The sequence below is a fragment of the Andrographis paniculata genome, unplaced genomic scaffold (genome assembly GCF_009805555.1).
Source record: "Andrographis paniculata isolate CXL003 unplaced genomic scaffold, ASM980555v1 Contig55END, whole genome shotgun sequence".
NCBI lineage: Eukaryota > Viridiplantae > Streptophyta > Magnoliopsida > Lamiales > Acanthaceae > Andrographis > Andrographis paniculata.
The window spans coordinates 434,048-460,328 of record NW_026137590.1 but is presented as its reverse complement, the minus strand read 5'-3'; the positions used below and the strand labels follow the sequence as shown (position 1 = coordinate 460,328).

The window sequence follows — 26,281 nt, the reverse complement described above, 5'->3', positions numbered from 1 at the left end:
ATTTCTATGAAATAAAAAAATAAATAAAATTAGGTCAAATATGATGACACGCGTTTGGACATTATTATTGGGCTCACTTCAATTCATGACATTAAACAATTTATTGACAAAAAACGCCTAAACGGAGATGCAATAATGAATTATTCTTGAATGATTAAATATGTAAAAATATTAAATTTATTTTTTATTTAAACTATTATATATTTTTAATGTTTAATTCATTAATCACATTTATTACTTCTTTTATTATTATTTTTTTTAAAAAAAAAATCAATTCGGAATACTGTTTTTAAAATGTTTATTCCACATTGAAATATTTTTAACTCAAAATAATTCATCTCAATATATATCTTTTATTTAAATATGATTTTTTTAATATGAAAACATTTAAAAAATCACATGCACGAATCGTAAAAAAATAATCGAAAAAACCGGACCAAACACACCACCCATGTTATTAAATATATTAATAGAACGTTATAAAAAATATATTATATTAGAGCGTACGTGGCAGATAAGGAGTGGTACGTGGTCGGCGGGACGGCTCTCAAAGGTCAGTATTATTAAATATATAGTATAATTATAATATAGAAATTAATTAATCAATTTAGGAATATAGTAGGAAAGTGCAGAAGCTTGTGGTAACAGTAACAAAACAAAACGCATACCTGCTGCTGCTTCTAGAGACCTTCCCGAGTCCTGTGAAAGATCCAAAAACGGGATTTTTCAGGGCTTTTTTTTTTTTTAAAAAAAAAAAAAATTTATATCAATAAAAATATAATATTCTATCGGTCTCATATCTTATATTATTTTTTTCTTTTTAATATTACACTGCATTCTAATTTTATTTTAATTTTTTTATTTTGATTAAATTAATTAGTTATTTTAACTTTAATTTATTATTATTCATATTATCAATTAAATATTTTTACTAATATATTTTTAATTATTTATTAATTATATTTATCTTAATTTCTGGTATTTACAATGACTCGAACATGATAAATTGAAGAGAATATTAAATTATAATTTAATTCAAAATTCAATCCCAACACACACTCCTATAACAATTCTGTGGGTGTGTTTGTTTTAAGATTGGATTTTAAATTCTCTATAAATTTCATTTTTTCTTCTAAAAAATATCAAATTAAATATTTATTTTTTATTTTTTATATTATACTAAAAATTAATTTTACATTTAAAATATCACATCATATAACTATTCAAATTAAAAATTTTTATTATTCAAATTCTAACTCAAAATCTAAGAAGAATTAAGGTCCCTGAAAATTGGACAAAGACAAATGATTTGTTTCTTTATACTTCAAACATCAGCTTTTTACTATTTAAATTCTTCATTTCAAAAAAAAAATATATATATTTTTTATTACACATTATACATTATTTTAATATTAAATTCAAATTAAATTTTTTCTAAATCTATGGAAAGAAACTTTGGAAAAAAAAATGTGAGTGAAAGGATAAAGATAAAGAGAATTGTGTGGGGATGATTCAGTTCAGCTATGTCCTAATCCAAACATCAACAGGCACACCAGACACGTGTACAAATTGGAAAGGATTGTGGGTGGTCCGGTCCACCCATAAATTGTCATGCTTATCATGCAAACAAATGTATTGTCCCTTTGTTCGGATCCAAATCAAACTTGGAATTAAAATGTCATTACTATGATTATGTCCTACCTCTACCTGTCAACATATCTTTTGTCACATTAATTAAAACAAATGCACATCAATTAACTTCCATAGCTGCCTCCATGCAAAAATACAACCAAAAACACACCAACAAACTTAAACAAAACTTACAAGAATATATATATATATATATTAATAAAACAAGAAAACACGGGTAGAATTTCATTCTTGTAGACGTGTAAAAAAGATTAAGGTACAATCTATGTATTTTTTGAAATTTAGAGTCATACAAAGGCACCTCCTCCCTCAAAGTTTTGCACGACACCATATCCAAAATCAATTTAAATGATTGAATGAATGAATTGAAAAAAAAAACTCTGCATTGTGACATACATGTATGTGTTGCTTGATGTGGAGGATCTAGTGGACTCAACTGCCCTCTGCCTGAAGTAGAAGAATTCGTTAGAGAAGTCTTCGATGGCTAGCACTGCAGGCCTTGGCAACATCAACACCTACTTTTGGGAGTTGACTTCCTTTACTTGTAGTAGTCACTGAATTAATAATAACATTAGTCACAAGATGGTTTTTGACTTCATTATTTAAACACACACAAGATGAGTGCCTTGGCAATGATTTCTGATTTCATTGTTAAACACACACAAACACGAACTAGATACTTCACCTGGAGCTCCAAGTTTTGAGCTTCCACATTCAGATTTGCCCATTGAGTCCCGTTTCATTGTAGTTGGATTGGAGACGGGCTTGATGATATTCCTTGGAGTTTTACCAAGTGTTAATTTTTTATCACCATTCTTAGCAACATATGGCATCTAACAACAAGAAGGAAGGTGATGTCAATTGTTTCCAAGAATAAAAGATTGATGATAAACATTTAACTCTAACCTGTGGATGACCAGAATCTTGCTTGATTCCCGTTCTCAATGCTTGCCGCTGAACATTTTGTTTTACTAGAGACTTTGGCATCGTAGCAGTTTCTGGGGCACTGGTCCCCTTTGAACAAGGTTTTGAATTATGAAGAATGGGGTATATTATATCAAATATTCAGATAAATTAATAACGAGTAAATAATAATTACTTTACATGAACATTACCTAGTCTTGGGATCTACGAGTGACGCATTCATTTTTCAGAGCTGCATTGCATGTCAGAACAATTTGACAAATAAATATGAAATTGAGAAAACTTATTTGATCAAAGAAACAAGTAAAGCAGGAAAGAAAACAAATAGTGGGAGTAGAAAGCTTAGATCTCAACAACTATTTTGACATGCTAAATCAAATTTTTCCTACTGAAAGGTGTGTCCTCAAGCCAATAATTAAGATACAGGACTTCCAACCAGATTTTGGTCTTAAACTTGACAGCTACTCAAGTACTCTATATAAAAAATATCCAGATCAGAGCATGAAAGACAGAGGAAAATTTTCATATGCATTGCGAAAATAGAAAAAAAAAAAATTATGTAAACCTTAAAATCTACTTGTGTGGCCATATAAATAAGAATCAACACAAAAACCTTAGCATTGCTAACCACTGAAACACTCCAGAAACATACATTCAAATCAATAGAGAATTAAAAAGTAAAAGAGAATCTTAACATACATGATGCAAAAATAGAAACAAATCATGCAAAATTGAAATAAATCTTCTTGTCTACCCAAATAAAAAGAGGTACAATTGATGAAACTGCTTACATGAAATGGACGAACTGTCAACCTCTACGTTCCCCTTCTTATCACTTAAGCGTGTCAAATTGGGTACTTTTTTTATTCGATCTCTGTATAGAAGCTCTAATGTCAACAATCAATTCCTACTCAAGAGTTTCCAGATCAAAATGATAACTTTCAAGGCTTGAAATTGACTCAATTGATACTGTAATATCTTCTTGAATGCCAGGTAAGAGTTTCTTTTCACTCTTATCTGCTCCGGTAATCATGCTCGACAATTCTTCTGCATCTATCACCCCTAGAAATTGATAAAAATAATTTATTATAACTATAGACAGTCCATTTTCCTTTTGAACTAGGAGAGAAAGATTCAATGGAAGATATTACCAATGCTAGTGAAGAAGGCAGAGTCCCAAACAAGACTTTTTTGTAGATTATACTTGCCCCTTAATTGTGTTGGTTCAGCCTCCATTGATTGATGGAGGTCAGGCAAGAGATCAAGGTCATCAATACCAAGATCTACTTCTTGTCCAACATTCAAAGCTATAGACCAATAACAAGTAGTGAGATATGCCTGGTTTTCGTAATCAGCACATTGGAAACACAAACAAAGGAAAACATAATACATAAAACACTGGCTAGGTTTCTCTGATAAAACTAAATCGACACACGGCAAACTGACATTCGTATCCAACAATTATGCTATACACCTTAATCAATCGCGGTACTTTTCACTCGAATTTCAAAATCGTCTCAGATCCAAACCCACTAGTTAGTAAAAAGGACTTCGTTCGTTCATAGCTCCAACATACAAACCAGCGATTAATTGCACATACAGGGTATACTAACGCTCAATCGACGATTTTCCGGAAAATTTTCAACGGATTCATGCACTTAAAGAGCGAAAAAGTTAAAATAAGAAAATACAATGGTACTCACCTGAAAATTTTTTGTCGTCCGTGCAATCGCGGGCTTCCGATCAAGATGGATCTCCCGACACTCCTCAATTTCCATAGTTCCGAACACACACACAAACACAAATTAGATAGTTCACCTGGAGCTCCAAGTTTTGAGCTTCCACATTCAGCTTTGCCCATTGAGTCCCGTTTCACTGTGGGTGGATTGGTGACGGGCTCGATGACATTCCTTGGAGTTTTATTAAGTGTTAATTTTTTATCACCCTTCTTAGCAACAAATGTCATCTAACGATTGTTTAATAATATATTTAAATTAAATATAATTATAAAAAAATATTTTGTAATAAAAATATATTTTATGAAATTATAAAATATACATATATAAAAGTAAAATTATATTATTATTTATTCTATAGCAATTAAATACTAATAATTTATTTTCTTTTTCATTTAAAATATATTTAATTTTTGTAAGATCTGAATTATAATATAGATGTATATATATAATTTTTATCAAAAAATAGAAAAATTAATTATATAATTGACAAAAAAATGAATATAGTTTGATGTGACAAAAAGGAAAATATCATTATTATTGTTATTTCGTTAATAAAAATTAATAATGATAATAATATAACATAATTTTCATTATAAATATATTATCAAAATTATTAATTCTGACACTATCTTCCTTTTTGCTGCTTCTTCTTCTTCCCCGTTTTTCCTTTACTTTCTTTTATTTTCTTTCATTTTTGTTCTTTCCTTGGTTATGTTTTTTGTTTCTTCTACTTCTGTTCTCATCACGATTCTTGGCTGGGTCTCACGATTCTTGGAATCGGCAGGATCGGCTGGGACTCACGATTCTTGGTTGGGACTCACGATTCTTGGAATCCGCAGATTAGAGGTCTGGTTGGGACGGTGACCCCAAACGACGACGATTCGCCGGCGGGTGATCGGAGCGATGAGAGTGGCGGAGAAACCGCCGGCGTGGAAGTGTGCGCTTTCGATAATCGTGGAATGGGTCGCAGCTCCGTTCCCACGAAAAGGTCGGAATAAGTTATTCTCATCCACTCCACTGGAATACATCTTTTTCTTTTTTAAAAGAAAAAAAAAAAAAAAAAAAATTTAGTGTGTTTCTCAAGCTTTTGTGTTTTTATTGAGTCTTATTCTTATGTATATTATATATTGTATTTTTTTTGGATAATAGATATGGGGTATTATGTAATAATTTTCATTGCCAAATGATTCATTTTCGTCTAAACTCGACAGGTGCTATGATTGCTTGTAACCTGGCTGCCATGGTACCTGAAAGAGTATTTATCCTTAGCTTTGTTGAATGCAACTGGTGGAGGTTATGGTATGCATCACTCATTAGTCGGTAAAATTAAACAAATAGAACTATGATACCGGGATGTGGAGAAGATGTTTCGATTGCTTCTTTTATGATGTTCTTGTGTGATTTTTCTGTATTGGTAGATTTTTTCATGCTAATGTATTTGATCCATTAGCTAACTATAACACTGATATCACCACATCGAAGACTAGTTTAAAAAAATGCAAGGAAAACTTTTTTCCCTGGATAGTTTACTTTCATCTAATGAAGTTGCATATTTGATCAAATTATGGTTTTTGTATCAGATAGTGCATAGATATTCAAAGTAGACTGTTGCAAGAATTCTTGACATTTTGCAAAAAAGCATACAAGAAATGTTGCCGGCCTTTTTATGCAGGAGTACATTAATGTTGTCTTTCCATTTCCATTTCAGATTGACCAGAAATCTCTGTCGATTGCAATGCCTTTTATGAGAGCAAAAACTCCGGAACAAAGAGCAGCCATTGATCTAGATACCCACTACTCCGAGGTTAGTATGTAATATCACTACACACAAAAGCAAGAGAACTATTCTCCCTCGTTTTATTTCTCTCGTATCATAACTAATGGAGGTTGATTGTTTTTTGTTGTAAGGTTCATTCTCATGTTGATGTGTACAATTTCTCGGACAACACTTGGGGAGGAAAGTTTGACATGCCAAAAGAAATGGCACACTCACATTTAGGCATGGTGATACATTTATATTGTAACTGGACAGTATGGTCCTCAATGTAGAGGGCCTACAGCACACACGTTCATACTAGACACAGAGACAAAAAAGTGGCAGAGCATGCCACCTTTGCCTGTCCCAAGGCATGAACAGATTACCTGACTCTGTGTTCTATTTAGTGAAATTCATCTGTTTGTTCTTCAAAATAAACTTTTGGTTCTTCAAATTTTGTAGTTTTTTTTTTCCCTCTTCATTTTTTGACTGTTCTATTAACCATAGATAGGCGTTGTATTTTCAGGTATGCACCTGCCACCCAACTTTGGAGAGGCAGGCTCCATGTGACGGGCGGGAGTAAGGAGAACAGGCATACACCTGCACTTGAGCATTGCTGTAAAGAATGGAAAAGCTTTAGAAAAGGAATGGCGATCTGAAATTCCCATTCCCCGTGGTGGACCTCACAGGTTTTTCTGCTTTTATCAGTACTGTTTGACAAAATCTTGTTGATATTCACATCAGAGGTTTTTCTGCTTTTATCAGTACTGTTTGACAAAATCTTGTTGATGATATTCACATCAGTTATTGCTATGATGCACTTGGCTCTCTTATCAAAGCTCAAAAACTAATAACCTAGCGCCTGTTTATAGAATCCTAACTCTAGATAACTTTCTTGATTGCCAAGCATTGTGTTTTAGGAATCTGATTAATTAATCTAAATCTAGTCTTATAATCTCTGTTTGATTTTTAGAATTTAAAAAAATGTTTTGATTTACGCCGATTACCTTGACTGATTTGTAAAGAAACGAACAAATGCTAGGGCCTATGATTAGTGTGAATTTTGAAATCTGCAGGAGCTATGTAAAGGGCATGGATTTCCTCAACTGGTATGCAGTCAAGGCATGGATTTGACGGTCAGGTTAATGCTTGTTGGACTCATAAATTATCACGAAGTGAAATAGAGTCGATCCGAGTGGCTGGATTTCCCATATCGGTAATTCATGGCAGGTAGTTCTATAATTAAAATGCATTGTTCTTGAAATGTTTTTTTAGCTGAGTGAACTTAAAGCCAACTTTACTCTAATATGTAATGTGATTGATATATAGTGTTTGCAAATACATCTTCACTATAGTAATTCTCCAATGGGATGATTCATGCAGTTATAATGGGCTTGATTTGCTACTGAGAGAAAGGCCAAGGATTTCTTTATGATGCAGAATGAGGAGGTTCAGACTGGGATCTTTTGTTGAAAGACAATTTCCTCCTTATTTTGAGTTTATGCTACTGAGAGAACTTATGTATTCCATTCAAGACTGTGTTTCAACAAAACAGTTGTGTTAACTGCGGTATTTGCAATGTTTTGGTTCTCGATTTGCATTTTCTGTTGTTAGATTTTTGTTGGATTTGCAATTATTTGCTTCTTGGATTTGCTAGATTTGCATTACTTGCATAAGTATGTGTTAAATTTGGTACTGGATCCTGCATTAGAATACTTAACCGTGATTTTTGCTGTGGAATAGAGTTTTTGCATTAGGATTTCTTAGATATATTGTATTGGTTTTTTTGTGGTTGTTGTCGTTAGAATATTTGGATTTTTGCAGGAATGGAATGAATTTATGTATTTATTTATTTTTTGTTGATAGTGGTGTAAAATGTCTTCACTTGACTGGACCAAATGAAGACATTTTATTTATCCCCAATGCCATGTTATAAAAAATAAGTTTCAAGGGATTTATCTTTCTAAACCATTGTGTGTATTGGAGAATGGAAAGCTTCAATTAAGTCACCAACAGAGGCTATTTTAATACACAACTACTGCGTTTGCTCCTGTGCATAAGTAATATCGATTTGCTTTTTGCCCTGCCTGCCTAGGCTGGGTTTAATGCATCTCTATATCTCTATCTCTATCTCTATATTTGTACAACTAGCTGAACGCCTGCCTTCCCGGCAGGACACATGTCCAAGGGAGGTCATTACATTGTTGTCCACTTTCTGTATCAAATATATTATACACATAAAGACTTAGTACACTTGTACGTACGTGTCATGCCAATCATCATATACACACACTTTTATATATCAATCTTTAATTTAAGATTTTTGTAGTGATTTTAATATTATTTTGTTGTTTCCTATACATATATACTAATATCTATTTTAAATCTTTTTAGATGCACACGAGAGGGAGCGGCCGGATGATCGGACGACCGAATACACAATAGGGAGCCTTTCCTTTTACATTTATGCATTTAATTTAATTTAATTTAGCATTATGCATATAGAAATAGATTTATTTTTACGTCCGTCCCGGGACATGCATGCATGCATTAATTTTGTTTCTATATTTTATACTAACTTAATTTATTTTTACGTCCTTCGATCCCGAATACAAATCCAAGGTAAGTGATTTTAATATTATTTTGTTGTTTCCTATAGATATATACTAATATCTATTTTAAATCTTTTTAGATGCATACGAGAGGGAGCGGCCGGATGTTCGGACGACCGAATACACAATAGGGAGCCTTTCCTTTTACATTTATGCATTTAATTTAATTTAGCATTATGCATATAGAAATAGATTTATTTTTACGTCCGTCCCGGGACATGCATGCATGCATTAATTTTGTTTCTATATTTTATACTAACTTATTTTCAAGTGTTTTTAATTTGTAGGTAAAGCTTATGTGGAGACGACGGGATCCGCAAAGATCCTTCGATCCCGAATACAAATCCAAGGTAAGTGATTTTAATATTATTTTGTTGTTTCCTATACATATATACTAATATCTATTTTAAATCTTTTTAGATGCATACGAGAGGGAGCGGCCGGATGTTCGGACGACCGAATACACAATAGGGAGCCTTTCCTTTTACATTTATGCATTTAATTTAATTTAGCATTATGCATATAGAAATAGATTTATTTTTACGTCCGTCCCGGGACATGCATGCATGCATTAATTTTGTTTCTATATTTTATACTAACTTATTTTCAAGTGTTTTTAATTTGTAGGTAAAGCTTACGTGGAGACGACGGGATCCGCAAAGATCCTTCGATCCCGAATACAAATCCAAGGTAAGTGATTTTAATATTATTTTGTTGTTTCCTATACATATATACTAATATCTATTTTAAATCTTTTTAGATGCATACGAGAGGGAGCGGCCGGATGTTCGGACGACCGAATACACAATAGGGAGCCTTTCCTTTTACATTTATGCATTTAATTTAATTTAGCATTATGCATATAGAAATAGATTTATTTTTACGTCCGTCCCGGGACATGCATGCATGCATTAATTTTGTTTCTATATTTTATACTAACTTATTTTCAAGTGTTTTTAATTTGTAGGTAAAGCTTATGTGGAGACGACGGGATCCGCAAAGATCCTTCGATCCCGAATACAAATCCAAGGTAAGTGATTTTAATATTATTTTGTTGTTTCCTATACATATATACTAATATCTATTTTAAATCTTTTTAGATGCATACGAGAGGGAGCGGCCGGATGTTCGGACGACCGAATACACAATAGGGAGCCTTTCCTTTTACATTTATGCATTTAATTTAATTTAGCATTATGCATATAGAAATAGATTTATTTTTACGTCCGTCCCGGGACATGCATGCATGCATTAATTTTGTTTCTATATTTTATACTAACTTATTTTCAAGTGTTTTTAATTTGTAGGTAAAGCTTATGTGGAGACGACGGGATCCGCAAAGATCCTTCGATCCCGAATACAAATCCAAGGTAAGTGATTTTAATATTATTTTGTTGTTTCCTATACATATATACTAATATCTATTTTAAATCTTTTTAGATGCATACGAGAGGGAGCGGCCGGATGTTCGGACGACCGAATACACAATAGGGAGCCTTTCCTTTTACATTTATGCATTTAATTTAATTTAGCATTATGCATATAGAAATAGATTTATTTTTACGTCCGTCCCGGGACATGCATGCATGCATTAATTTTGTTTCTATATTTTATACTAACTTAATTTATTTTTACGTCCTTCGATCCCGAATACAAATCCAAGGTAAGTGATTTTAATATTATTTTGCTGTTTCCTATACATATATACTAATATCTATTTTAAATCTTTTTAGATGCATACGAGAGGGAGCGGCCGGATGTTCGGACGACCGAATACACAATAGGGAGCCTTTCCTTTTACATTTATGCATTTAATTTAATTTAGCATTATGCATATAGAAATAGATTTATTTTTACGTCCGTCCCGGGACATGCATGCATGCATTAATTTTGTTTCTATATTTTATACTAACTTATTTTCAAGTGTTTTTAATTTGTAGGTAAAGCTTATATGGAGACGACGGGATCCGCAAAGATCCTTCGATCCCGAATACAAATCCAAGGTAAGTGATTTTAATATTATTTTGTTGTTTCCTATACATATATACTAATATCTATTTTAAATCTTTTTAGATGCATACGAGAGGGAGCGGCCGGATGTTCGGACGACCGAATACACAATAGGGAACCTTTCCTTTTACATTTATGCATTTAATTTAATTTAGCATTTTGCATTTAATTTAATTTAGCATTATGCATAGAGAAATAGATTTATTTTTACGTATCGGGACATGCATGCATTAATTTTGTTTCTATATTTTATAGTAACTTATTTTTTAGTGTTTTTAGTTTGTAGATAAAGCTTATGGGGAGGTTAGAGGATCCGCAAAGATCTTTCAATCTCAATTTATAATCTAAGTTAAGTTATTTAAATATTATTTTGTTGTTCCTATGCATGTATGTACTAATATCTATTTTAACTCTTTTTAGATGTATACGAGAGAGTGTCCGGATAAACGAGCTCCCGAAAACATAATTGAGAGTAATTCGTCCTTTTTCTTTTACATTTATGTATTGTATTTATTTTAACATCTTGAACGTAGAGTTAGAATTAGTTTTACGTCACAGGACTTTAATGCATTAATTTTGTTTCTAAATTTTATACTAACTTATTTTTTAGTGTTTTTAGTTTGTAGGTAAAACTTATGGGAGATTAGAGGATCCGCAAAGATTTTTCGATCTCGATTACAAAATCTGGGCTGACCTGGCCCGGTATATTTTGAAACCGCCATGCCTGGGTTTTGGTTTTCAAGCCCAATCCAAAATCAAGTCGGGCCTATCGGGCTTGAATTTTAAAACGGCCCAAGACAGCCCAACAAAATATTACTCCCTCCTTCGCAAAAAATGCATTAATTTTTTGCGTTGCCGAGGAAGTAATACCAGCCTGAAATTGTCAATTTGTTTTTCAAATATGATGTTAACTTTTCAAATAATAGAAGCAATATACCTTAAAATTGGAATCCACCGATATGGTGAAGTCTTCTCATTTAAATCCCTCAATATGCTGCACACTTTTCCAACAACTCCTTTGTATCGAACTGCAATGGTGCACAAAAGAAGCCCTTTCCCAATGCTTTCACATATACCTCCTAGAATTAATAGATTAAGTAAAAAAAAAAAAAACACAAATCATATTTCCACTGATCCTTTATATAAATGTTATTATGAAATTGCACAAAGCATTATTAGTATTAAAATCAGCTTATCAAATTCTCTAAATTAAGTCTACTTAATACCAACTCGGAAATAATCTGTTCATATCATTTTTAATGTACCAGCATAATTTAAGGAGAAGAAACAAATGCCCGGGAGAAAATTATTAGCACAACATGACAACTATTTTAAACGTTTTAAATAAAATTTGACCCCTTTGTCTTATGAAAATATGTTCAACATTAGTGGACAACAAATTAATGTTCACACATACACACACGAGTACTAGAATTTTAAAACTGTAATTATATTGCAAGTCTATATAGGTAGTGTTATATTCAACTAAAATGTTGCTACCTGAAATACAATTGGCAATTGTTATGGTGGCTTTTATGTTCAAATCCATGATCAAGCCACACTTCAAAAGCCGCCAACCGCTCTGTAAAAAATGGACTCGGCTGTAGAAAGCAAGAAAAAATATATATAAATTAAGGTAGAGTACTACCTCATATATAATACATACATATCCTTTATAAATTTCTCTATTCATTCTACATAAACACTCCACAATTTCACTATTTAATAGTACTCGAATTAGGACTCAGTTTATAACGAGTACTCTATAATTTCCTTTATTTTTTTTTGTATTCCATTGAATCTCAAGTATAAAACATTCATTTAAATGTCAAAACAAATATATAAGAAAGTACTCATGATTTACTTAGAATTATAGAAAATTGTTATCCCAACGAGACAATTATGGAAATTACAATTATAGATAATAAAAAAGATGATTGTTAAACAAATTACCGTAGAGATGCTCCAATATGCACTAATTAGCCAAGGCTAATGTATATCACTGCACTTAATTTGTTTCTTATATAGCATATGGAACATATACAAGCGATTCAAATGGTCACTAATGTCTTTTCATATACATGAGAAAAACCTAACAATACATTCAAACTACAAATTAATTAGTAAAATTATACCTAATGTACTTCAAACTATTCAAATTTAGTTTGTTTCTCATACTTAACACATCCCGATGTTGAACACTTGAAATAGCAATTAATTAAAGAAAAAAAATATCATAACTCATAAACTTTCTACTCCCATATAAAAACAGCGCCAAAAATTAATAAAATATGTTGGCACAGAAAACTAGAATACTGTATTAGCATTGAAAATAGTGCCAAACATTAAAATAAAAATAAATAATATGATACATTGGCACCAAAAATAGTACCAAAATTTAAACAAATAATAATAACTAATATTATTATGCCAAAAATTAAATTTAAATATATTGACACTAATTCTGCGCTGCACCATAAAATATCATTTTCAATTTGCAGCGCAACAAAACATAATTACATTTAAAATTTTTTAATATTTTTTTATTAATTAATACACTAATAATAATAATTGAAACCAATAAATAGATGATAAAATTGAAAATTTTATTGTGCAACTAATGGAAATATTAACTTAACAGGGTAAGCGATTTTAATAGTACTTTGTTTCCTTAGTTTCATTTTGTAGATGTGTTTATGTTATCACTATAAAGAATTCGGAAAAATAGAACTAAAGACACACAAACAAACTTAAAAAAAAACACGGGTACAATCTTGTTCTTGTAGATGTGTTTATATTATCACTATAAAGATTTCAAGAAAATGAAAACAAAAACACACAAACATAGTTAAAAAAAGACACAGTACATGATACATCCTCAGTCTCATTTTCGTAGATGTGTCTATGTTATCACTATAAAGAATTCGGATTATATTCTTTTATAAAAATTCAAGTTTGGAATTTTCTCACAATCAAGTAAGCACATTTTTATCACACAATTGTGCAGAAAGATTGAGGTAAGTATTATCCATACTATGAACAACAAATAGTTGAATTCAAATAGCTCAATATTGTGTAAGGATTGAAGTGACCATACCTTGATATACAGCTAGCTTGCGGAAAGCGAGTTGAAGTTCTGGAACTCGACTTTGAATGAAAAGACAAAATAAGAAGCATCTGTTAATATATAGCCATCTGTTTGAACTTGTTTCTTAGAGCAGACAATCTCTTTTCCAGATGATATTTCTCAGTTTTCTTTCCCGTTTTGTCGATGTAATATACAAGTTTCTTCAGAGTTTCCACAACCTGTTCGCTATCATGGCCAAAAGCTATTTCCTGGATTTTCAAAACCCTCTTGAGCATCTTAACCAATTCAATATCGTCCTCACCTAGTCGAGTCTGAATGGACACCAAACAATCAAGAGCCTCTCCTATTCAATCAGTTCATAGAAGAGAAGTGTGAGAAAATCTTAAATTGGATATACGAAAATATTTGTGCAACCAAAAATTTAATAAAATGTAATCCATCATATTTAGTGAACCATGTAAAAATAGGCGTTCTTACCAACGGGTAAAGATTCTTTTCCGAATGCTTTTTCACGGATAAGCAAAGCATCTAATGCAAGTTTTTTTGCTTCTTCGTCACGATGTAGATTGTAAAGAGCAACGGCTAAATGTAACATGGGGAAGGTAATAGATGGATCGTCAGGGGGTGCAGCCTTCATCATTATCTGTAGACCTATTCGCAGTAGGCGTTCAGCTTCAGCAAAATTCTTGGAGCGTGAATGGGAGGTTGCGAGATTTACAAGATTGGGTACTAAGCTGGGATGTCCTTTTCCTTTATATTTCTCAGTTATGAACAAGCATTCTTCCAACAGGGTTCGGCCTTCTTCTCCCCTGCAAGTAACGAATATCATGATAATCCAACATAAATAAATGTATACTTAGATTCTAGACATTTCTTCTATCGAACAACTATTAACGACCAGTGGTCATTGAGCAATGTCTATGTGTTCTTGGTGTGTGTAAAATATAATTTCAGACGACGTAGGATCTGAATGCAATATAAACACCCAAAAACTAATAAGAAACTTCCTAGGAAGAAGAGTTGAAAAATATAAATCTCAGCTGGAAGTCCGGTGAACATGAAAACACTAAACCAACTGACGGCATATTTTTACCTCCCTGCTACATGAAGTAGTTCAGCTAAGTCTATTCTCATCTTCTCCATATCTTTGTCGTCCAAAGGCACACTTTTTGAATCCTTGAGGATCTGGAGAGCACTCTTGTACAGGTCAATAGCTTCATTCACATCTCCTGACGAAAAACAGAGAATTTATGCATCAATATTATAGAGTGAAACCCTGAGAATAGCAGCAGAAAAGAAGGCATGTGATGAATTATAGAATTCAAAGTTATAAGGAAGCCTTTTAAGGATATCAATCGACAGAAATTCAACTCTACGACACAAGGCTAATTATGTATATATAAGTAAATTCTTTGCATAAAAACCTCAATAAATTTTACCTTTCGCACATTTCACGTTGGCCAAAGAACACATTGCTGTTCCAACCCTACCATCCTTTTCTCCATATAACCTTGTGTAAATCTTTAGAATCCTGTCGCAAAAGGAAAGGCGAAGATGCTTAAGCATCAGAATGAATATAGGCCAAATGTGACAAATCTCAACTGTTTGGTGGACAAACCTATCGAATTGGTGCTCAGCATCTGAAATTTTTCCATCTTTTATCAGAAAGTTACCTAATGCAGATAATGGAACCACCAATTCTTCACTATATTCTCCTCTGCAAGATTCTAATATATTAATAATTTTCTGATATATTTCCAATGCTTCGGGGGTCCTTCTGCTATTGCCTAGAGCTTTTGCCATTCCCAGTAATGGCGTGCAAAGGAAAGAGCTCTTACTTCCTACCATATGAAAGGAAAAAGCAAAAAAACTGCTTACAAATTTGGCATAATCATGTCAGTTAATAGTTTAATCAACAGTTTTTCCCAAAAAGAAGAAACAGTATCTTATAAACAGAGATACTAGGAACAATCAAAATTGAAGTTACAACATTTACCTGTTGAAGTTCAACCTACCATATTTACTTTCCATAATTTGGAGGCATCTTCTGTAGACACAAATGGACAAATCGAACTTTTCCAACTTAGCGTAGATACTTCCCATATGCATGAGTATTGAATCAACAAGCATTTCGTCATCGTTTAACTCATTCACGATCTTGTGCAACTGGAATAAGATTTATTGTTCAGGGCAACATGAAAAGTTTTCAAGTGTACATGATCAAATGCGGCATAATTTTCACAAACAACAGACACTCCTGAAAAGAACTCCATCACGGATATTTGGAGTGGTGAATCACTAACCTTATCTAAATATGAATCACGCAGTTGATAAAACAAAATTTGCAGACTATTTATGTTCCCTCCCAAAACCATCTATCATGTTACTATTGTGAGAATTATTAGTATTCTCTATGGGAATAAAATCTTAATAAAGGTAGTAGGCTAAACTCTTTTCAAATTAAATTGTTTCTGTAAACCATCATCCAACAGAAAGCGACACATTTGAAAGTTTATACCGGATACCACTTTGTGTGATCCAGAGCTTCAAACAGAAGTTAATGGCCAACTGCAGTACAAAATTTAAATTACCTCATCTATTACGATCTGGGCAGTCTGTAAGTCCCCGATGGCCATGTAGCCCAAGAGTAAGACATCAAGAACAGCAGCTTCTGCTATGTTTCCAGTTCCGGAATCCACCTGCTCCTTAACAGCTTCATGATTGGCTTGAAGCAAATCTATTGCTTCATCTTTCTTTCCCAATTTAATCATATTCATAATTTCATCAAATAACTCCTGAAGCTGTCCTTCAAGATCATTTGAGCTCCTGGATAAGTTAATGCTACAGTTAATTAACGACAATTTGGGATCTATTCATATGCAAATGGAAAAGTAAAACATCTTTATAGCAAGAAGAAAATATATATATATATATACATCGGTTGCTTACTAGCTGTTTTGCATCAATAATCTTTGCAAACAAATGCTTTAAGCACAAGTTTTGCCCAACACTTAATTTAAAAATTGGTTCCTAATTAGCTGTTTAAATGGCTCATTTAACTTTCAGAAACATTATGGCACTTCTAGAAACAATACATATATGTATTCTCATAAGATAGGCAGCAGTCCTACAATTAAACACCACACATACAAAATCACTCAGAACAGTATTGTACCTATAACCATCGATCAACAGTTGCGTACTACGCTCTTACCATTGGGAATTGTTTTGATTCAAAAAACTGGGAGTCCCATGTCTTTCAAGCTGTATAGCTCCATCCCCTAACAGTGTATCCACTGCAAAACTTCTGACAGAATGCCTTTTGGAAAATAGGTTGAATGGTACCATACATATCTTAGAACTATTTGGAAATGGGACGCCCACAGGGGCACATGTGCAGATAAAAAGTTTCTTCAATCGTAAGTAGTTTGATTGAGTTGATACAGACATTGGATTCATCCTGAAAATTAGAAAATATATTTGAGCTTCAGCAAATAGAAGTAAAGTTACGTTATGCTTAGAAAACATTGACTCCATGGCAAACAAGATAATGATTAACAAAGCGCACCACCAACTCTTGTTTCAAAGAAACAATTTCCACTCTTCCTTAATGAGTTAACAGAACATTTCTGAAGAGTACTAACTACTACTTCATACTTTTGAATATTAACATTGAAATGTGTTTATAATACCTAATACTATCTAGCTTCCTTACTGACGTATCGACTCGAAATCCACCAATTGCACCAGAAGAATTATTTCATGTTTCCAAATTGTTCAAATAACATACAAATCCATAAGTAGCAATTGTTGAAAATACAGAGCACCTCGATCCGCCGTCACAACTCTTAACAGAAATTCTAACATAACCTCTTTATTTTTTTCTAACATAACCTAGAAGATACGAGCGATCGTCCATAAATAAATAAGAGAGCTAACCAGATTCGAGTGAACGAGAATGAGCAGTGGAACGCGGAAGCCATTGAAACGCCCGATGGTCGAGTCGAGGTGAGTCACGGCTGGAGCACTTCGATTCGAGTCCAGTCCACTGCCATTGGAGAAGAAAGTAGGATTAATGATAGCTCAATTTGGGGCTGGATCTGAGCTTATGCATTGGGCCTTATTCCAGATTATCTGATATAGAGAATAACCTAAACATAAACATTCGCTTTTTGAATAGATTTTGTCCAATACCAACCTGTTCAAAAATTTGGATTTTTTTTAACAAATTAATTCGAATATAATTTTTCAGAATTTAAGACATCTGCATTATTGATAAAAATATATTATTATATATTTTCTAGAAATAAATTATAAGATTTAATTAATGTTTTGGATAGATTCATACTCACTGTATTGATTTGTGCGAGGTAATTGAACGATTCACGTCCATACCATATTTTCGATCAAAGAATTTTGGAAAGACTTGAATTAAGCTCCAATGGTAAGGAAAGAGGTGAATTACGGAATTAAAGCTTGATTATTGGCATCTGGATTACGGAGTGATTGAGACCCGGTCATCTATAAAAGGGGGCCAAGACATTGGATGTGGTATCACAATTCATACTCACTTTTCATAGTCTAAGTGGAGGATTGAGAAGCCCGTTTAGAGAGGAAGCACTTTTGGATGATATCAAGTTTATTGTTTTATTTATTTATTTATAAATATGAGTAGTTAAATTCCTAGTCTAGTCCAAGGTTGAATGTAGATTTTGGATTGAGATTTGTGAGATTGTGTTATGAGTTAATTTGAATCTTGTTTAACTAAATTGATGTTTGTGTGATTTCTGTTATTCATGTCTGCAATTGTTTTATTTGATCTTGGCCGGATCTTAAATTGGTTTAGCAATTGTATGCCAATTGAACATTTACATCCGTAATTGTGTATGTGTTTCATAAAGTGGTAAATAGGTTAACAAGTTTAACCTAGGAATCGCATGATCAAATAATTTAATCTTTTCGTATTGATTAAATATTTGAATTGGGTTTTTCTCATGCTATTTTCAATTGGAGAAATTAATTTATGTTCGTACCTAGATTATTTCTTTGATTAGGGGTGCGGTTAATAGGTCGTACAATTGCCGTCAATAAAGTAAAGAAAAATTGGGTATTATGATTGTATCTAATGCCTATAACCAATTTATCAGTTGAATATAAAGATTATTTAAAATCAATGATCGAATCTTTAATTCGGTTTCTTATTCACTCATTGGGCTAGAAGTTAATCTCTTTGAAATCAAAATTTTATTTTCCATCGTTTATTTTAATTATTTTAGTGAATTGCTAATCCATCCCCCAATATTTAAAATTGTGACAAAACAAAAATTGAACTTCACAGTCCCTGTGGATCGACCTTGGTATCACTTGCTACACGTGGTGTTAAGAGTAATTCGAAACCAATCAAAAATTCGAAAGCATTATAATTTTTTCCTCTCAATGTCTCTTTCACATTCTAAAACATTATCCATTTTTTTCCCCGTAGTGTACTTTCAATTTAAAAATTGATGTTTTAAGTTCATGTGGAATTTTGTTTGATTTTGGTTGAAAAATCTATTAGAATTTCTTATAACGGACGTATTAAGATTTCAAAATTTTGAATTCTACTTCATTCGCAATAAAGTCATGCATCCAGCCTTGATTTCGAATACTTTATGGTGTCAAAATAATTTTAAAATGTGATCTCAAGCCTTGTCTTTGTATTGTGAAAATTTGGGGAATAGGAACTGATTTGAAAATTTATAAAAAAATTATTTTTAATCAATCTGAAAATTTGAACAAAATTTTAAATTTCAATTTTGCTAGAATCCAATGTTTGGATTTCAAATACTTTGATTCATCTTCCCGTTCTTGCACTCCCCCAATTATTTTTTTCCTTTAAAAAAAAAAAAAAAAGAATTTTGTATACAAACTGAATAATATCTTGAATTAGATATGAAAGTAAAATTTGTGATGATTTTAATTAAATTGAATAAACTATGAATTTATTTTAGAAAGAACAATAATCTAATTATAATTTGATTTTTTATTTAATAAAATACTATGTGTTTTCTCTTATCAAATTTTATCCAATTTTTACTATTAAAAAAACAAATTCACCACAAAATATCAAATCAAACTCATATTTTTTTTTATTTCCTATATTATACTAAAAATCAATACAATATTGCAATTCCAATTCAAAATTTATATACGTTTGAAACCCCAAATAAAAATCCAAACCATCAAACAAACACAGTTTGTTTTTTGAAAACACAGTACACAACAATTTTCCTTCAGACAGGTATTTTCATTTTCTTATCCGGGTTTATTTCTGTAACTTCAAACCACAAGTTATACTATTTGGACTCTGTATTTTTCGAAAAAAATATTTTTTTTTCTTTCACAAAATATCCCATCGTACATCATTTTAATACCGAACTCAAGTCAAAATTTTCCAAACTACTTAAAAAGAAACATAAAACTTCAACTGAAAAACAGACATTTCTATCATCATGTGTTTCAAGAGCCATAAGTAAATGAAACAATGGGTGGCTGTGATTGTGAATACCATTCAGACTCAGTAAGAGTTGCAAAAATCCAAACATGCATTTCCCCCAAATTAATGCAAAAACCAACACACAATGATGCATATATCTATATATATCTATCTAACCTAAATTCCAAGCATTGTCAGGATCTTAGATTCATTTGTACATTGACAACAATCAGCAACATCTGCTTGTAAGAATACCGAAACTCCAACTGTTGAGAAAACCGTTGCTTCGAGGACAATGATAAGTAACTGCTCTGCGTCGCATTCAAGGCCCGTCTTCTTCAGCTGAAAAAATCGTTATATAAATGCAGATGCACATAAATACGAAGATATTTTGCTTTTATCGCATCATAATTTTTTAAAGAGAGAGAGAGAGATTACTGCTTAAAATAAACCCTTGAAGCAAACTCTGCGCTCTCTCAGCTTGCTCAGGAGTGCCCGATATTTGGATAATTTTTTCTGTTACTTCTGGTCTGTCGTCGATCAATTTCACAGCTGCTCCCGATAGCTGTCAGCATATAGATATTAGTAACAGTTCCGTACACAATCAGATCTAAGCATCGAAATATAAAAAACTCGACAGCACTCGCCTCACTGATCAGCGCAAGTTTTCTTGATTTCTTAGCAAGTTCGGCTGCAGCATGAGACGGGATAACAACTTCCAGCGTACTTTTGGTAACAAGAGGTACAGAAATTCTGGCAACATAATAGTGTGTGTAAATAGTATGAATGTAAATTAAAATCGATGTCCTTGCAAGAAGATGTAAAGAAGGATGATCCGACCTATTCAATCCGCTCGGTTGATCTTCACGCCGCTCGCTCTCCTGCTGTTTAGGTGTCTCGACATTTGGTGGCTCCATGTCCTGCAGATTATTCAATTATTTACATTTTACAGTGACAAAATATAAGTAACTAACAATCACAATTTGAAGATGGGACTAGGCATTTCTTCAAACCTTAACTTTCTGTAGTGCTGCAGGGGACGCTGAACTTTGGGGAGTCGAAACTACAGGACCATTTCCAGTATGTGTTTCCACAGTCGGACCTGTGTTATTCCGAGAAACTGACTCGGGTTCCACAGGTGTATCACCATGGGAGGGGGCAGAACCTTGCCGTACAAAGGTTTCCTTTTCAATAAATTCTCGATAAATGTAACTTCGAATTCTGTATGTCACCTCCACCAAAGCCTCTCGAGCAGCCTTGATCTCCCCGGTTATCTATATTACATGAAAAACAAAATACGACACAATATTAACTCTATTATTTCTACAGACATTGCAATAATCACTATACAAATGGTAATTACTCGCGAACATATGTTTAACAGACCTGTACGATCTCATATGTCCCGGATATACCAGCAGGAATCTCTTCTCTCGACAGTATTTCTACTTTCACACCGCCAATTTTCCCCATTTCCACTACAGAATCAACTTCGTCTGCTTGCAAAAGCAACCGAGTGGTAATGATGTTTTCTTTTTCTGGAACAAGATCGACAATTCGGTTTTGTATATGCAGCAAAGCTTCTTGAGCAGGAAATAACTCGTCATCAGGACCCTTGAAGACATAACAAGTGAATCAGTTTACTTGACCTAGAAAATGCATTTTTGGAAAACAATTAAAATTTAGAATTTTGTCCAATACCTCTTCAGATGATACGATTATTATATGCTCGTCTGACCCATTAACAGGATCAGAAATATCAACATTGACGCCAATTTCGTTTTGAAGCAAATCAATGATTCCACTCGACTCCCCAACCACATTGTCAACCTTTTCAGCAGGGCAAAGCATGCGAAACACAAGATCCTCACCCGAATATAATTGAGCATTGTCGACTTCTGAAGCAGGCCCGGATTCAAAACCAAATCCAGATGATCGGGCAGAATAATTATTGCCCCTGTGATTGGCAGAATACCTAGATCCAAAGCTAGGCCCTTCAACAGAAGATCGCCTTGGTGTGCTGTTCATATGAAAATCATCATCAGTAGGGAAGAAATTGTCAGGAGAATGTATTCGATTGTGGAAATGGCTTCTATCACGATGCTGACTCTCTCTCAAGCGAGAAGAAATATTTGTTATAGCACTTTTTACAGCATTCATATCACCAACCACCTGAAACAAGATACGATTAGAATCCAATATCATACAGCATTCATAATAATACAACACTTTCCTTAAAGGGTCTACTTGGGCGGTTCATTTTCACGCGTAGGGATAAAATAAAAATCTGGACAAAGCTTGCGTAACGGGTCTAAATGACGAGAATCACACGGACCTTGCACACTACCACAAAAGAAACTAAAAAATGGAAAAATATGAGATTATTAGCAGTAACAATAAGGTTTGCAAAAGCAAGAAAGCCCTCACCAAAACCATAAAATTTATTCGACAAGAAAAAAAATTCAATCAACCAAAAGCTGTAAGTTTACTCAAGCAAGCTATTAGAACAATCCATTTTTGCACAATATAATCTAGCCCAATTCATGTGGTCGGATTAAAGCATATTAATGTGGTCTGTTCTTCGTCACTAAATCATAAAATAGAAAGTCCCAAAACAGTGTAGACATTAACCACATCCAATTATCACGAGCTTCTAGTCCGAAGGCAGTCGGGCAATGTCCTTAATTCACAGTCATTTCAGTTCTAGAATCATAACATAAATAGTTATGTTTTGAAGCCTGGCACATCCATTTTCATTTTTCAGTTCTAGAATCATAACAAAAATTGTTATTTTTTCAAGCCTGGCACATCCATTTTCATTTTTCAGTAAGCTCCAGGTCGAATCAAAGACAAATTTTTCGATGCCATGTGAATAAATACTGAAGAGTTCAATCGAAACCTGAACAATCTCCTCCGACATTGCAACACACCGCGGCAGAGTATGATCTCTGGGAAGAATCCTTATATGAGTCTTGGTTTCCATCCTCATCTGCTCAATTATCTTCCCTCCTTTCCCCAACAAACAGCCGACGTGCATTCGAGACACCACCAGCCTCGTCACTACCCTACCGCCACCTCCGCCGCCGCCTCCCCTGTTCCCATACTCCTCAGCCTCATCCTCCCCGTATCCACCATAGGCTCCCATTTCAGATTCCAATATTCTCTCGTGTATCAAAAACAACGCCTCCTGCGCCGGCGAGAACGACGGCATCCTCCCCTCCGGGTCCCTCCGCCGCGTATCGGAAATCTCGATTATTCTCTCCTCATCCCCAGGCACCAGCTCGTGCACGTTGATCCACGCCCCTGTGTGTTGCCTAATCGCCTTTATAATGCTCCCTGACTTCCCGATGACGCCGCCAGCCTTCGCGTCGTGGCATAGAATCCGGTAACTCGTCGTCACCATCAGCGACTGGTCCGGCATTTTCCTGCCCCCGCCGCCACCACCGCCGCCGCCTCCAGTCGAGGAGCGGCGGTTGTAATTAGAACCATAATAGTGGCCGCCGCCAACACCCCCGCCGCCGTGCGAATTGCCGCCGCCGTAGCGCATCTTGCTCCGAGGGTGTAGCGGTTCGGATTCATAGTCCTGGTCATAATAGTACCTCTTAGATCTCGATCTCTCCATTTCGCGAATCTCCTCTACCAAGAAGTTCAAAATCCAGCGGCGATTCAATGCACAAATTCCGACCACAAGCTGAGGGAAAATTAGGGTTCAAATCAAATCTTTTTCAACTCTCCCTACACAAGTGATAGATCGCAAGCACCGGGCAACAACAATTCGATTCCAGTCAGTTCGAAGCTCGGCGGAGAGAGCGAAGTTCATACCGATTCGGATTTCACATTTGATCTGCAGAAATTGAGAGAATTTACTGACCTAAATCTCAGCCCTTTTATCCGCGCAGTTTTTTTTTTTTTTCCTTTTGTTTCTACAATAATTCTTTTGGAGCAGTTAGTAGTGCGAGACTTTAATCCACTTTTTCCATAAATCAACGTCGTGCAATATCAGATACAACTTACAACCCCTAAAAAAATAAATGGTATGGTTGTTTTTGCTAATTCGATTCTTTTTTTAAATGTTATTTATTAATAATATATTTTTTGGAATTAGAAAAAAATAAAAAGATAGTTTGGATTATTTTTTTTTAAATTTAATTAGTAATTAAAAAGAATGTAATAAAATTAGTAATAGTAAATAAATATTGATTGAAAAAAATTAATTATTAAATATAAATTTTTTTGACATTTTTTAATTGAATAAATTAAAATAAATTTGGCTGACAAAATGAATAATTTTGTTGTTTTTAAAATCATATTGGTGTTTGGATTGGATTTTGAGGTTTGAAAATAGGAAATAATAATAAATATAATTAATTTAAATAATATTTCAAATATCAATGATATGAATAAGTATTTGATAAAATAGTTTAAAATAAAAATTATTTTTTTTAATATGTTAGATGAAAAAATTAATATTTTGTGAATACACGAGGGGAGAGGTCGTTTTGATTGGGAAAAATCAATATATTATTTTCCATCAATATATATTTTTCCATCAAGGCATTATAAATAGACGAGTATTACGTTTTTTTTTTTTTTCATTAATGGCGTTGAGTTGATTGATTTTGTTTCGGTAGGAGTTGATCGGGACAAATCAGTATATTTTTTTTTCCCATCAAGGCATTATAAATAGACAAGCATTACATATATTTTTTTTCATTAATGGCGTTGTATTGATTAATTTGGTTTCGGTTGGAGTTGATCGGGACAAATCAATATATTTTTTCCATCGACCCATTATAAATAGACAAACGTTATATATATATTTTTTCATTAATGGCGTTGGATTGGTTGATTTGGCTTCAGTGGGAGTTGATCGGGATAAATCAATATATTTTTTTCCCATCAATGCAATGTAAATAGACAAACATTACATTTTTTTTTTCATTGATGGCATTGAGTTGATTGATTTGGCTTCGATTGGAGTTGATCAGGAGAAATGAATATATGTTTTTTCCATCAACGCATTATAAATAGACAAACATTATATATATCATTAATGGCGTCACGTTGATTGATTTGGCGTCGGTTGACTCCACCTGACCCTAAATCTCACATTAACTTTTTGTGTTGTCAATTTTAGTGTTGCAACTAGAGTTGTCAATTGGGTCTGTTTGGGATTGGATCCGATCTGACCTCGGTATAAATTTCTTGCATTCGGATGCGAAACTCAATTAAAATTTGGATCCGATTTTAAAACCTGATCCGCATCTTAAGGTACTAGATTTAGTATTTATGGTTCCGATGCAGAACTGACCCGGATCCAGTACTATATATTATATATTATTATTTATTATAAAAGTATATATATATTCTATTACATAATTAAATATTTATATCATATACTATAAATTTAAAAGTCCTCCTTTAATTCATTTCATCCAAAACATGCCGCCACAAGACATGTATTTTTTTTTCCCGAGTAATGAAATTTGGTCTAATATTGGACCGACAACCCATCGTCCGGTTCCAGAAACCGGAACCTAAAATTGAATTAAAAAAGACGGATTCGAATAAGATATAGAGTTAAAACTATATAAATAGAATTTATTAATTTAAGATAGTCTAACAATTCTATTTACAGTCTACTGTATTTATATTGTAATTAATGATACTATGTAAGAGCATAATTTGGTATTTTAATTGTACGAGTAACTAAATAATATAAAAATAATGATATATATTTTTTAATAAAAGTAACGATGTGATAATAAAGTTATAATATTTGTGAGTAAATAAGATATTTAATAAAATAATTATTTTATAATTGGACAATTTAAAATAAAATTTTGTATATATTATAAGCTGATGGAAAGAGTATTATTTAATATCTTATCAACATTTTACTTAATTAAAAATTCAACGGAATAACTATAAACATATGAGTAAGGCAATTAGAATGTTGATTAAGATAATCAACACATGAGCATATACTGTATTATATTTTTGTTAACATATCTATGTGTTATATTA

The 26,281-nt window shown here is 33.0% G+C and overlaps 3 protein-coding genes and 2 long non-coding RNA genes across 25 annotated transcripts; 2 read left to right on the top strand and 3 right to left on the bottom strand.

Annotated features, from left to right (window-relative positions):
* Window positions 1-1,864: 1,864 nt before the first annotated feature.
* On the bottom strand, window positions 1,865-4,515 carry LOC127256497 (uncharacterized). 4 transcript variants are annotated; one of them, XR_007839868.1, is made up of 7 exons: window positions 4,278-4,515; window positions 3,726-3,881; window positions 3,366-3,636; window positions 2,766-2,806; window positions 2,557-2,656; window positions 2,336-2,483; window positions 1,865-2,204 (listed from the first exon to the last, which is right to left on the bottom strand). XR_007839868.1 is itself a non-coding variant. In XM_051282534.1 (6 exons), exons 3-6 carry the CDS (start codon window positions 2,795-2,797, stop codon window positions 2,116-2,118), a joined length of 369 nt encoding a protein of 122 aa, XP_051138491.1. In that variant the 5' UTR covers window positions 2,798-3,636; window positions 3,726-3,881; window positions 4,278-4,508; the 3' UTR covers window positions 1,865-2,115. The 4 variants fall into 4 exon arrangements, 1 of the variants encoding a protein (XP_051138491.1); XR_007839867.1 differs by having other exon boundaries at window positions 2,557-2,664; window positions 4,278-4,514; XR_007839866.1 differs by having other exon boundaries at window positions 2,557-2,806.
* A 637-nt stretch (window positions 4,516-5,152) lies between these two features.
* LOC127256196 (uncharacterized) lies at window positions 5,153-6,440 on the top strand. The gene is made up of 4 exons (XR_007839805.1): window positions 5,153-5,301; window positions 5,525-5,612; window positions 6,022-6,117; window positions 6,222-6,440. It is a non-coding gene; the product is annotated as an uncharacterized LOC127256196 (long non-coding RNA).
* A 155-nt stretch (window positions 6,441-6,595) lies between these two features.
* On the top strand, window positions 6,596-11,635 carry LOC127256195 (uncharacterized). 15 transcript variants are annotated; one of them, XR_007839794.1, is made up of 12 exons: window positions 6,596-6,758; window positions 7,146-7,299; window positions 7,453-7,638; window positions 8,464-8,691; window positions 8,762-9,031; window positions 9,102-9,371; window positions 9,442-9,711; window positions 9,782-10,051; window positions 10,122-10,344; window positions 10,415-10,684; window positions 10,755-11,039; window positions 11,112-11,635. It is a non-coding gene; the product is annotated as an uncharacterized LOC127256195 (long non-coding RNA). The 15 variants fall into 15 exon arrangements; XR_007839790.1 differs by having other exon boundaries at window positions 10,755-11,635; XR_007839798.1 differs by lacking the exon at window positions 8,762-9,031 and having other exon boundaries at window positions 10,755-11,635.
* Window positions 11,629-17,946, bottom strand: LOC127256193 (uncharacterized). 4 transcript variants are annotated; one of them, XM_051282058.1, is made up of 11 exons: window positions 17,719-17,946; window positions 16,994-17,239; window positions 16,371-16,605; window positions 15,795-15,945; window positions 15,398-15,620; window positions 15,219-15,310; window positions 14,873-15,008; window positions 14,257-14,588; window positions 13,789-14,122; window positions 12,192-12,273; window positions 11,629-11,770 (listed from the first exon to the last, which is right to left on the bottom strand). In XM_051282058.1, the coding sequence occupies exons 1-9, from the start codon at window positions 17,760-17,762 to the stop codon at window positions 13,872-13,874; spliced, it is 1,710 nt and encodes a 569-aa protein (XP_051138015.1). In that variant the 5' UTR covers window positions 17,763-17,946; the 3' UTR covers window positions 11,629-11,770; window positions 12,192-12,273; window positions 13,789-13,871. The 4 variants fall into 4 exon arrangements, with proteins under 4 accessions (XP_051138015.1, XP_051138013.1, XP_051138016.1 ...); XM_051282056.1 differs by having other exon boundaries at window positions 12,192-12,292; window positions 17,719-17,945; XM_051282059.1 differs by lacking the exon at window positions 12,192-12,273.
* Window positions 17,947-20,307: 2,361 nt separating this feature from the next.
* Window positions 20,308-24,180, bottom strand: LOC127256421 (RNA-binding KH domain-containing protein RCF3). The gene is made up of 8 exons (XM_051282428.1): window positions 23,154-24,180; window positions 21,956-22,426; window positions 21,641-21,868; window positions 21,268-21,528; window positions 21,095-21,174; window positions 20,902-21,007; window positions 20,693-20,819; window positions 20,308-20,596 (listed from the first exon to the last, which is right to left on the bottom strand). Exons 1-8 carry the CDS (start codon window positions 23,874-23,876, stop codon window positions 20,577-20,579), a joined length of 2,016 nt encoding a protein of 671 aa, XP_051138385.1. The 5' UTR covers window positions 23,877-24,180; the 3' UTR covers window positions 20,308-20,576.
* Window positions 24,181-26,281: the final 2,101 nt, after the last annotated feature.

What these genes read in the sequence shown, in the direction of transcription:
- LOC127256497 (XM_051282534.1), bottom strand. Translation starts at nt 2,797, where the DNA reads ATGAATGCGTCACTCGTAGATCCCAAGACTAG. An exon ending in CTCGTAGATCCCAAGACTAG is followed by an intron (nt 2,657 to 2,765) that starts GTAATGTTCATG and finishes AAAGGGGACCAG; the next exon opens with TGCCCCAGAAACTGCTACGA. An exon ending in AAGATTCTGGTCATCCACAG is followed by an intron (nt 2,484 to 2,556) that starts GTTAGAGTTAAA and finishes TCTTGTTGTTAG; the next exon opens with ATGCCATATGTTGCTAAGAA.
- LOC127256193 (XM_051282058.1), bottom strand. Translation starts at nt 17,762, where the DNA reads ATGGCTTCCGCGTTCCACTGCTCATTCTCGTTCACTCGAATCTG. An exon ending in AATTATGGAAAGTAAATATG is followed by an intron (nt 15,621 to 15,794) that starts GTAGGTTGAACT and finishes TTCATATGGTAG; the next exon opens with GAAGTAAGAGCTCTTTCCTT. An exon ending in GCTGAGCACCAATTCGATAG is followed by an intron (nt 15,311 to 15,397) that starts GTTTGTCCACCA and finishes CTTTTGCGACAG; the next exon opens with GATTCTAAAGATTTACACAA.
- LOC127256421 (XM_051282428.1), bottom strand. Translation starts at nt 23,876, where the DNA reads ATGGAGAGATCGAGATCTAAGAGGTACTATTATGACCAGGACTATGAA. An exon ending in TAATCGTATCATCTGAAGAG is followed by an intron (nt 21,869 to 21,955) that starts GTATTGGACAAA and finishes TATGTCTTCAAG; the next exon opens with GGTCCTGATGACGAGTTATT. An exon ending in CAACCGAGCGGATTGAATAG is followed by an intron (nt 21,008 to 21,094) that starts GTCGGATCATCC and finishes TTATGTTGCCAG; the next exon opens with AATTTCTGTACCTCTTGTTA.